A 12,931-nucleotide genomic window follows, 5' to 3' on the forward strand; every position below is an offset into this window, starting at 1 on the left:
GGAAAAAGTGATTTTGAATTTGTTAAGGCTTAGATCTTGAAATTCACCAAATGGATAGTCGAGATTCATTTTTGGATGAGTACTAATTTTGAAATTGAAATTTTTTTTCGTAGAATTGATTATGAGGATGAAGAGAATGTGCATGCAAAATTTGGGTTCATACAAATACCAAAAATATGGTTTTCTAGATGTATGGTTTCATTATACTACAATACAATCGTTGCATTAGATCATTTCCATATATATATATATATATATATATATATATATATATATATATATATATATATATATATATATATATATATATATATATATATTGAAAACACTACGCAACTTCTATAGGTGAAAATGAACAGTGATTTCGCCTATGCTCATCATTGTCCAAAGTTCATCGTACGGTCACAGTTGTCCGATAGTATTTCAATTTTCATTTTTTTTCTACAAATCGGAATAATTTAAAATTTGGAGCGTGTGTTCATCAAAAATATCATAATCTAATAAAAATATAAAAAAAATAATTCACAAAATATAAATTAACCAAAATACCCCTGAAATTTATAGAGGTATTTTGGTCAATTTATATTTTACAAAATATTTGTTTCATATTTTTATTAGGTGCATTTCACTAGGACGTACATATGCTCCAAATTTAGATCATTTCGATTTATAAAAAAATAAAAATACTACTAGACAATCGTGACCGTATGATGAACTTTGAACGGTGATGACCGTAGGCGAAATCACTGTTCATTTCTGCCTATAGGCTTTGGGAAGACATTTCATATATATATATATGGAAAACACTACGCAACTTCTATAGGTGAAAATGAACAGTGATTTCGCCTATACTTATCACTGTCCAAAGTTCATCATACGGTCACAGTTGTCCGAAAGTGTTTCAATTTTCATTTTTTTTTTCTACAAATCGGAATAATTTAAAATTTGGAGCGTGTATTCATAAAAAATATCATAATCTAATAAAAATATAAAAAACATAATTCATAAAATATAAATTAACCAAAATACCCCTGAAATTTATAGAGGTATTTTGGTCAATTTATATTTTACAAAATATTTGTTTCATATTTTTATTAGATGCATTTCACTAGGATATACACACGCTCTAAATTTAGATCATTTCGATTTATAAAAAAATAAAAATAAAAATACTACCAAGACAATCGTGACCGTATGATGAACTTTGAACGGTGATGACTATAAGCGAAATCACTGTTCATTTCCGCCTATAGGCGTTGGGAAGAAATTTCATATATATATATATATATATATATATATATATATATATATATATATATATATGGGAAAAGTTTATATAGAGCCTAGGCTTTATACAAACCGTACCGTATCTGAATTGTGTACAAAAAAACCATTTATGTTTTGTACATGACGGTTACAATCATTCATACTAAGTAGATGTCAAATTGGATGGATTGAGGTAAATCACAAAGTGCAAGAAAATTTGTTTTGGAACTTTGTTCAATGACACTCTAACAAACACCCATTTTGAAATTTAAAAGAAAAATATTTGTAGACAATTTATATAAGGTAAGCTTTTTATGCTTCCCCTACAACATAAAACTTATATACTTCCCCTTATCCAACCATCCATTCTGAATGGAGGGTTAAGATTGCCCTAATCACAATGTCACGTTTCTACACTATTTTATTTTTTAATTTTTTTTATAAACTATTTTGACACCAAATTTGGATGTCCAATCCTCCATTAAACTCGCACTAGTGAAAAATATATATATAAAAAAATTCAATAAAATAAAATGACCAAAATACCCCTGAAAGTTTCAAGGGGTATTTTGGTTATTATATTCTATCGAAAACTTATTTGTAACATTTTTATAGGTGCACCCCAATGAGCAGATGACACGTACCAAATTTTATATTCATACAATTTGTATAAAAAAACAAAAAATAAAATACTTTAAGACGTCAGACTTAAGCTCAAATGGTGAGTAGCTCTCTCTTGATTAAAATTGGATGGTTGGATGGTAGAGGAAACATAGATCTTCTATGCTGTAGGGGAAGTATAGAAACTTTTCCCATATATAATATGATGTAAACTTAAACTTAATGCTACTAGGTTGTGCTAAGGTTGGCAATGGGTTGGGCTAGCCCTGGCCCAAGCCCAATCCTATTCCCTTGAGGGGCGGCCTAGGCCTAGCCCTTGAGTATTTTAAAAAAAAAAACAAAGAAAAAAAAATGATGAAAAAATTAGGTAAGGGTCGTGCCACGCCCAAGGCCCTTAGGCCACATTTTGTGACCCAAGCCCTACGTTTTTAGGGCGGGTCACTCGTCCCATTGCCACCCCTAAGTTGTGGTGGACCTGGACTTGAACATGGTCCCGGCCTGTCCAAAATAACGTGAACCTAGATCCGGGCTGCAGAGTCAAATTCCACTTATAGCTTCTGATCATAATCGTGTTGACCTCGCCGATGGGTCTACCGATCCCGATCCGTTTGCACCTCGCCACCAATTTGTGTTGAGACCAAAACAAATTAGTGATTATTGCCATTGAGGATTTGAGGATCAAATCTAGATCGCAAACATGGAGTTATTCGTGATGTGATTAACAATAATAAGAATCACAATGATATTCCCTTTCGGTGAAATGATTGCGGATCGGAGGATTAAGTCTAGATCCAACCACATTCAAATTTTTTAATTCGAGATATGATTGATAATAAAATGGTTAGTTCTATACCTTTGTGTCATACTTTATGTCTTATGATTACATACCTCTCTTGAGGCTTTTATGTTGGGTCCATTTGTGAAACAAGTAATTAAAGTGGGCCTTAGGTAAATTTTAATTTGGAAGAGCAAGGTTTTCAAGGCAATTTTTATAATGGCATTAATCTGTTAAAAATAAAAAAATGAAAAAATAAAATTGGTAATTAAGAAGTATGAAAAATTATCTTTCCTAAAATATCAGATCTCTTATTTTTAATTGTTGTTAATTATGTTTTAAAAAATCGTCAAAATTTAAAAACTTCTGAAACTTTTCATATGCTAGAAGTTATAATTACAACTCGTTTTAAGAATAGTTTTGGATTTAGGTGTGGCTCATCCTTATTTCTTCGCCTTATACTATTGAGACTTAGGAGCTTTGCTTCATTGCCTAATATTTTTAACCAAAAAGAAAAGAGTTATAGTCTCATTGAGGGTAAGACCCTTAATAGAACAGAGTTTCGGACCAAGATTCGTGTAACTGATCCTAATTAGTTAAAAATGTATTTGACAATAATGATGATGAAAAAAAAAAAAAAACGTTCAAAAATCCAATAATTTTTCCCGGCATATATCAATTAAGCATAAAAGATATAGTTTCTTTTTTTTGTTAATTATCATGCAATGCATGAACAATTAACGAGGCGTATATATGTGTAAAAGCCAAAAGGTGTCTTGTAGATCAAAATCACCTATCGATCTACTAAGTTATAGTTCAGGAATCAAATTTGGGATACAACATTGCTAATTTCAATTTCTAACCATTCAAGGACAAGTCCGATTCCTAACCCAAGGAGATAGATTAATCGTACACGGTGTATAAGAAATCTAAAGTAGAAGAATGGACTTAGAAACCTCATGGGGCTCGACAATACTACCGCCAACGCTCCAGGCTATAGTGGGATATGTAAAAAAAAAAAAAAAACAAAAGCTCTGGGTGCATCCGTGGCCCATGCATCCGCCTTGATTTTTCTACAGTTTTAGACCCGAATCACCTATCAAGCTACTATAAATCCGCAGGTGTGTGACTCATGCATCCGCGTTGTTGATTCTCATATCCAAAATGCATCTCTAAAATACATTGATATAATTTTTGTGATTTTTCTATATTCTCAATCCTCAGGAGTAGACTCGATAAGGTACCAAGGCCGAGACAAGACTCGGCCGAATTTTTAAAGGAACTGAGAAGGTGTTCTTCCTCCATGACCATAGTCCTCTGTCTCTCTCTCTCTCTCTCTGTATCTCTCCAACTCTCTGTTTCTCTCTCACACAAACCAGGAGGACAAAGACATGAAGATAAACTAATGTATTCCTGATTTTATCTCTTACGTTTTTTATAGACTAAGTAACACAAGACTAATGTTAAAAAAAAAAAAAACTTAAAAGTTACACAAGACTACTGTTAAAAAAAAAAAAAACTTAAAAGTTACACAAGATTTTGTTTTCATTCGCATGTGAGGGGCCGAGATTTAAATCGCACAGATCAGAGATGATTCAGGCGTGTCGGTAGTTTGGGTGTCAATATGTGTTAACCCATTTTCTCAGTGACACGCGTCCTTTTATCCAAAGACACGTTCACGTGTCCCTACGTTCGGTCCCAGTGCTTTCACGTTCCCTCTCTTTTTTTTCTTATTTAGAAAGTAAAAATGAAGAAATTTTGTTTCCATTTTTCCAGTTTTTGTGATTTTACTTGTGCCAATATTCCCACTCAAAAAGATGGGTGAAATATAGCTGTTGTGTAGTATTTCCACCTATATAAATGACTTTAGATAGCAGGAATACTAGTACATGTGACAGTAGAATTATTTAAATTAAAAAAACAATAAAGGAAAAAGTTTATACAAAAGGTCTATGAAGTAAGATGCATCTAATTGATCATCTTGAACATGAGATATAAATGAAAAAAAAAAAAAAACTTCAAATTCTAGAACTATTGCATCTTGTAATGTATTATAAGAACCATCTATTTTTAAGTGTTATTAGATATGTTAGATCTACACTATTTTTGAAACTTTAAATTTTATATTTAGAGATGAAAATAGATTTTCAAACCATCATAAAGATTTTCACTAAAACAACATCAGTCAACATCGTTCGGTGGTACGCTTTGCTTTGATTGTTTAAGACCTCAACCTCAGACAATCCGCATCCAATCATAGAAAAAGAAGAAGAAGGAAAGTATAGAAATGTCTTTCCTCGTGACTAGTGATCTTCACGGAGGTCCACATGCTATTAGGTTTATACCTCGTTCAAAATAAAAAAAAATGGTTATAAATAAATTATGATGAGTTGTGAATACAAATAGATTAATCAAGTAGATATGTAGAGGCCAAAAGATCAGAGTATCTTCTAAAGTGAAAACTAAAGTTCTTTGCCGTCCTCGTTGAAATTCGCCTGAAATTACGGATTTGGTGTAAATTTCGCATAGCCTAATTTATTGGAATAAGATGAAAGGTTTTCAATAGGCTTAATTGTTCATATATTGGCTGCTATGCACCTGTGGGAGCATGATGTATACTTACTACGAGAAAAATGCCGCTTGGAAAGAGTATTTTAGATATTAAATTAGGGATCCACTAAGAATCACAAGATGATAATTTTCACGAAAGAAATCTAGATTTTGAATCCTTCAGCACCTAGATCTTGCCTTCCAACAAAGAGGCATCTTTGATCAAATCTCTTTTTTGTTTTTTTCCTAGGTAAATCAGTAAGGAAGGGATCCCATAGTAGGAATGAAACTCAAGATGTTATGTTGTCGTATTCACCATGCACATACCGCCTATGCCTTGACTCTATTCCTATATTTGTTTTAATCTTGAAAAGTTATTTTTTAGGCATAAAGAATGCGATTAGGGGTCTTGAAAACACTTCTAGATTGCCTTTTACTTGAGGGAGTAACTAGGCGATATGCTCCCTTGAGAGCACAAAGTCTTTTGACTCTCCTTTTTAACCATTTGCTCTAGAATTAATGACCAAATGATCTTAATTTGATATAGGATTAACTCTTATCACAAATCACTAAGTATATGGTCATCAGTGTAAGCAACGTGTAATGTACCAATAGATGGTGATGAAGACATTGGGATCCAGCAGAACATGACATAATCCGATTGGTAAGTCACATTATCTTTGTAACCATAGATCGGATGGTGATATCGGTCTCTATAGACTATAATGGTCACGTGAACTATAATTATTTTGTCTCATGGGAATTGTATACTACGAGGCTATTTATTTTTGATACAAGAAGGTCGCAATTATTTTTAGCCATTGAATGTGAAATCAAATAGATAAAATTTGGGTTCTGGATTTTTCTTATAAGCAAAACGGAATAAATAAATAAAGAAAACTATTTTGAATATTGATCAAAATAAAATTAGGAGATTTTGTTTATTTTTATTTAAAATAGTTTTAAATTATTTTTATTTAGTTATCTTTATGAAAATAAACCTACACTCCAAAATTCAGATAAATATTTTATATAAATAAAAAGTGAAAGTATTTTTTGGCTATTAGATTGGGCCCTATCAAATCTCAACCATTGGAAGTTTGTTTGTGTACCCTTATTCCCGTCCACATAATATAGATGGATACTTTTCCAATTAAAAATATGTTAGTAAATTAGTATTTTTTTTGGGTTTAGAAGAATCAGTTAAATACGTAACGATTTCAATTAGTTGGGATAAGGTTTTGACGATGATGATAGATAATACGTAGCGACCTCAATTAGTTGAGATAAAGTTTTGACGATGATAAAATACTTTTGATATTTTTGAATCAACAACAAAATCATAATCAACAATAGGAAATCTATGGACCCCCAATCATGCCAGCTATGTGACAAAGCTCAAAAGCCTGTTAATAACTTTAAAAGACAACGTGGATTGTAGGATGCAAAAACTACCATCATTTACCTTTATTGATACACACATGGAAAGTTTCTTTAGTCGACATCTTTAGTTTCTACTTAAATAATAAATAATTGATGATACATAAGACATTTTTAGAAGTTTCGTATTCTCTTTCAATCACGTTTATAGAGAGAAAATTCACATTTATTGAGAAAAATGCAATGTAGACTGCTTACTCAAGGAGTTCACTAACGCTTCCTACGAGGTTAGATGATTCTTGTTCTTCTTCTTCTCTCTCTCTTTTTTTTTTTTTAACGTCTTCATATGGTTATTAAGATCGCACTGGATTGCGTGATTCTAAATTTTTTTTCGGACGGCCAATTGGTGCTTTTATTAGTCTTGTTCATAGTAAAAATAAGTTTTGTTGAAAACCGATCACAACCAATATTTGACTGATTTTTAGTCAATCGGAGTGCTAGTTTTGACCGGTCGGAAAAGATAAAAAGAGTTTGGCATTTTTCTGTATTATATTTTATATTTTTAATTGTTATTCATATTTTCTTTATTTTTTCAAAATCCAATCTATCTGGATTAACACGCAGTCGAATCGATTTTGTTTGAACCTGGTCTTTAGAGTCAAACTTGTATTGCCCCACTGACATGTACATCAAGTTTTTTTAAATAAGTAAAAGTTATTAATTAAAAATAAAAATAGAAATAATGAATTATTTGGATATCTTAAATTCTAAAAGCCTAAAAAAAAGAATTATCAAGATATCCCATGTCACAAATCATAGAGGGCACTTTTTATAATTGAACTTCATGGACCCAAATAATCATTTACAAATCATTTTTCTAGTCATAAAAAAATAAATATAAGAAATAAAAAAAGTATTAAATACCCATTCTTGATCCTCAAATGAATTCACAAATGTAAGAAATGAAAAAAGGACCATATACCCATTCTTGATCCTCAAATAAAAAGGCTATATTCAAGTTTTGCTAAAAGCCCATTGTTTTTCTTCTTTTTCTCAACACGCTTGTTGAGGAATGGGAGAAAAAGCAACCTCGCATTCTCTCTATAGAAACCTGCTCACAATAATTAGGGCCAAGAAAAGGAGCTACATAAAATAGGCCATTTTAAAAATCTAGAACAACGGTATTTTATAGCAATCCAAATTTAATACAAATTCAAGTTCCTTAACAAGAATAAAAATGAAAACAAATACATATTTAGAAACTTGATAGTACCTTTCAATCAAGTTTACATATGTAAAATAATTTACTAGCAAATGATTTTGCGGGTATAGCCCAGTGTTATCAAATTCGCTTTGCTTCGGCCGAAGCCTTCGGATTTTAGGCATAAACAGAAGCGAAGCGAAGCTTGGTATTGCTTTTTCAGTCAAATTCGAGCTGCTTCGGTCAAATTCGGGTATGCTTCGGCCATAAAAGAAATAGTTATATAAAAATATTTTTTTAGTTTAATTTTTTTTCCATGGTTTGTATATTATATATAAATATTTAAGTTATTTATATTAAATTTTAAAAAAAATCCAAAGCCTTCTTCCAAATTGGTCGAGACACCGGATTGCTTCATTTTTCTCACCAAACCGAAGAAGACTTTGAATCGAATACAACAACATTGGTTTAGCCTTGGAGGGGTTTCTAATTCATTATCATCACCAGTGCCTTTTTGGAACCATTTAGGATCGACTATACAAATTTTGGTCCGTCATTCTACTCTATCAAGGGCCATACATTGAGCAAGGCTATAAATTGCCATATTTTTTCTCATTACTTTCAACCATATCCTTGTGGGCCCACCCCGTGTTCGTTTTTTAGCCTTCCACTTGAACTAACTTGTACATTCTAAGAGGTGTTATATTACTTTTGTGCTCCACATGGTCAGCCCACTTAAGTCTACTTTCTTTTATCTTATTGCCTATTGGAAATACCCGTACGTTCTCCCCAATGTATTTATCTCGAATTATATCCCTTCTTTTCTTGCTACCCATCCATCTTAATATCCTCATCGCAGCTACACTCAATCCATGGGTATGTTGTTTCTTGACCATTTACCAATTTGCCCCATAAAGCAAAGCTGGCCTTACAATTGTCTTATGGAACTTGCCCCTTTAGTTTTATTGGTATGGGGTGATGACATAAAACTCCGATTGTACATCTTCACTTTACCCTCCCAGCTCTAAATCTATGTGCGGCATTTTCATCAATCTTTCTATTTTCCTGGATTATCGGCGTAAGATATCAAAAGTGCGTACTTTTTGGGAGGATTCAATTTTTTTGCAAAACCATCATGGATGATTTGTTTTACAATAAATGTGTACATCAATTTTGTTATTTAATGAAAATTATAAATAGAAATATTACAAAGACAATTTCGATTAATATTAACATAGAAAAATTTATAGAAAATTCTATTTTATTTTGTGAACTTAAAGGTAGTCCTCCATATTCTATGCTCAACTCCACTTTTTGACAACATACAATGTATTTTAATTTTATATTATTATAAATCAAATTAAGTTCAAATTTGGGGTGGATATACTTCTCATAGTTACATACTTGCAAACAACAAAATATTTTTATATAAAATAACCAAAATTCTCCTACAGTTCAAGGGTATTTTGATAATTTTATTCTCTCAATTTTTTTTCACTTTTTAGTTGTATTTTTTAGTGGTGTAAGGTGGTAAAAAACGCCCCAAATTCGAACTTAATACAAGCTATATAAAAGTAAAAGAGATTAAAATACAATGTAAACTCAAAAAGTGGAATATATGATATATATTTCAGATGCAATGATCAAGATTAATTGTGCCCACTTTGTACCAGCGATAAATGATCGCAGTCTATACCTTTTTTTTATTTTAAATTCTAAAAATAGAACAAAATTTACAAAATATAAAAAATACAAATAATTTATTTTGATAAATTACAGGGGCAATAGCCAGAAAGCAACAAAGTGACAACACTCAACCCTATCCGAAGCCTACCATAAATAGACGAACTCCCTTCCAACCCCATGCACGTGGCTTGCCCCTCCATAAAAATTGAATAAAAAAAGCCTATTTTCTTTTTAAATTTCCCTATTTCTCTATCCTTCAAAAGAAAAAGAAAAAAAAGAAAAAGAAGAAAAAGAAAAAGACATTCACGCTGTACTAAGCTATAAATCCACACTGATAAGAGATGGAGATCACATGTATAGAGAGAGAGCTATAAAACCACACGGAACGAGAGTTCAATGGCTCTATAAAACACTCATTCTCGAAGTTACAGAGACTTTTAGTTCCAGAGACCTCGAAAATGAAGTTCCTCGTCCATTTTTATACTCTCCTTCTCATTAATGGAGCTCTCTCTGTTACCCCCTGCCCCAGTCAAGACAGAGCAGCTCTCCTCAAGTTCAAATCCGCCATGAATGAACCCTATCTCGGGCTCTTCTCCACCTGGACTGGTTCAAACTGTTGCCAAAACTGGTATGGAGTTAGCTGCGATCCAATGGATGGAAGAGTCGTTGATATAAACCTGAGAGGCGAATCAGAGGACCCTATCATCGTCAAAGCTGGAAGGCCAGGTCTAATGGCCGGTAAATTACCATCTGAAATTTGTGCTCTGAATCGCCTCAGTACACTGGTTTTAGCCGACTGGAAAAACATTTCCGGCGAGATTCCTGCTTGTATAACCTCACTCCCCTTTCTCCGCACCCTTGATCTCGTCGGAAATCGGTTTTCCGGAGAGATTCCGGCCGAGATCGGACGGCTCTCGAGGCTCGCGGTGTTGAATCTCGCGGACAATCAATTTACCGGCCATATTCCAACCTCTATAGTCCAGATCCAATCCTTAATGCACCTAGACCTGAGCAATAACAAACTTTCCGGCCCTCTTCCGTCTGATTTTGGCTGGTTAAGGATGCTCAGTCGCGCCTTACTAAACCGGAATCAGCTCTCCGGGCCAATTCCGGCGTCCATTTCCCGCATGAACAGGTTAGCCGACCTCGACCTCTCTCGAAACCAATTCTCCGGTCAGATTCCGACATCCATAGGACAAATGTCGGTGCTCTCCACCCTTTATCTCGACATGAATCACTTCTCCGGCTCTATTCCGGCCACCATCCTAAAGATGCCGGGACTCAGTATTTTGAATCTCAGCCGCAACGAAATTAACGGCGAAATACCGGATGTTTTTGGCGAAAGATCCTACTTCACTTCGCTCGATCTTTCGTGGAATAATTTCAGGGGCAAGATCCCGCAATCGATGGCTAGGGCTTTGTTTATCGGGCACTTGGATCTATGCCACAATCATTTGTGCGGTCAGATCCCTAAAGGATCACCGTTCGATCGTTTGGAGGCGGCCTCATTTGTGAGCAACGATTGCCTATGCGGCCTCCCGTTAAAGGCCTGTAATTGAGAACGCGGCACGTGATTGTCTTTATAGCGACCGTTGTTTATTGTTGTCAGGTGGGTGGGTAGGTGTTTATAACTCTGTAACAACCGTTATTTATTGTTGCATGGGTCCCAAATGATGGTAATATCTTTGTTATTTAAAAGTTCAAGGGCTTTTTCTCAAGATTAGAACATGAAGTTGAGTTTTTAACGAAAGTGGAATGATTGAAAGTGAGTCTTCGTTTTCTTGGGGTTTGGGCATCGTTGGTAAAGGGGGTTGATTCCCATGTAAAACGTCGCCCCCTCTTTTCGACTTTTAAGGTCAAATGGTATCGACGTGCTCGACGTCTTGAATTTTATGCTTATTATGGGCTGAGGCTTTTTTTTTTTCTCAACTACTTAAAAAAATAAAAATTTGTTAAATTAATTAGTAACTATAAGAAAAAAGTATAATTCCTTTCAATGTCTAAACTCTAAAGCATCGACTAAAATCGCCTGAAAGACCTATTTGACTCGGGAATAACCCGAGTCAGATTAGATTGGAGTGTTGGTGATTTTGGGAAACTTTGGAACCATCCGTGTCTCCCGATTTTTTGGATTTTTTTTCAATTTGGATATTTTTTCAATTGTTTTTGTTAAACATACTTCGGTCCTACCTAGAAAAATCGCAAGCATTTTGTTTTTTGATCGTCTAAAAATTACCCAAGTTAGACTTAAAGAGCTGGATTTAGATCCCTGAGGAGTTGGAGTCCGATCCCAATTTTTGAAGCATTGGTCTCATAAGCAAAAGCAACCCTCTCACCAAAAATGTGTTGAATGTCTACTTGAGTTTTATGAGGATTATCAACCCTCGGTTTGGATTCATCCTAATTCCTCATCATTATCATATCTTTTTTCTAACTATTTGAGGTTGTCTACACAAATTCTGGTTTGTGATCCCGTACTATTATAAGTCATACTCTCAGTGACGTCAAAAGTCTCAATATTTTTTCTCACTACTTCCTACCATATCCTATTGAATCTACCCCTTACCTTTTTTGAATCTTTTACTTGAACCATGTTGCACCTCGTAACAAGTGTTGTGCCGGGTCTACATTGTACTTATCCGACCTATTTGAACCAACTCACCCTTCCATATTCGTAGCATAACGAGATCCTAAATTTTATTAGCTAAATTTCAGACGTATGTTGTTTCTGCATGAATTGGTCTGTGCATGTTGAGCTAGGTTGGAAAACCGGTAGGTTAGATTAGAATCGGTTTCGGGCGGTTTTGGTGATTGGGCGGTATTTTAAATAAAAAATTCAAAAAAATATATATAAAATATCAAAAATAAGGAATTTGATTTTTAATACATAGTTTAATATTCTTTACATTATGATAAAGATTAGAAATTGTTTTCGTCATTAATACTCACTTTTATATTTTCTTATCATTTTTAAAAATTTAAAAAATAACCCTAGGCACAAGTTGATTCTTTAAAATCTGTTTTTTTCATTAATTTTCAACTTTATTTGAATATGTTTTGTTTTAATAATTTTTTATATGCCTTTCATATTTTAGTAGATTTGTTTTGTAGCTTTTTCATTTGTTTCAACAATTTTTTGACCGTTCAAGACTTTTTCGATTAGAACGGTTCAATCGACTGGTTTATAGGCTAGACCGATTAAGTCGATTCCCGCCCATGTTCGATTAACCATTCCGATTCAATTTTGCGACCACTGAAGTTGAGCTTGGTTGTTTTAATCATCGTTTAGAAAAAAAAGTGTGCTAAGCACGTTACTGATGTTTAGTTATAAACTTCAAGGGAAGAGAGAGAAATAGCTGGTTCATCCGTCATTTTGTAGTAGAATGAATGGTTCATTTCCCACCTCCTTTGTTGGAAACCCCTGTGTGTCTTGGTTTGGTATCTCACTTGTG

The 12,931-nt window shown here is 33.6% G+C and overlaps 1 protein-coding gene across 1 annotated transcript; it reads left to right on the forward strand.

The window, feature by feature from the left end:
- The first annotated feature begins 9,886 nt into the window (after nt 1-9,886).
- On the forward strand, nt 9,887-11,229 carry LOC18439913 (uncharacterized). The gene has a single exon (XM_006850068.4). The coding sequence runs from the start codon at nt 9,938-9,940 to the stop codon at nt 11,036-11,038; it is 1,101 nt and encodes a 366-aa protein (XP_006850131.1). The 5' UTR covers nt 9,887-9,937; the 3' UTR covers nt 11,039-11,229.
- The last annotated feature ends 1,702 nt before the right edge of the window (nt 11,230-12,931 follow it).

The sequence above is a fragment of the Amborella trichopoda genome, chromosome 3, assembly GCF_054954075.1.
Source record: "Amborella trichopoda isolate Santa Cruz 75 chromosome 3, AtrichopodaSantaCruz75HAP2 v2.0, whole genome shotgun sequence".
Taxonomy (NCBI): domain Eukaryota; kingdom Viridiplantae; phylum Streptophyta; class Magnoliopsida; order Amborellales; family Amborellaceae; genus Amborella; species Amborella trichopoda.

Excerpts from the sequence above, each read along its gene's own strand:
- LOC18439913 (XM_006850068.4), top strand. The coding sequence starts at position 9,938 with ATGAAGTTCCTCGTCCATTTTTATACTCTCCTTCTCATTAATGGAGCT.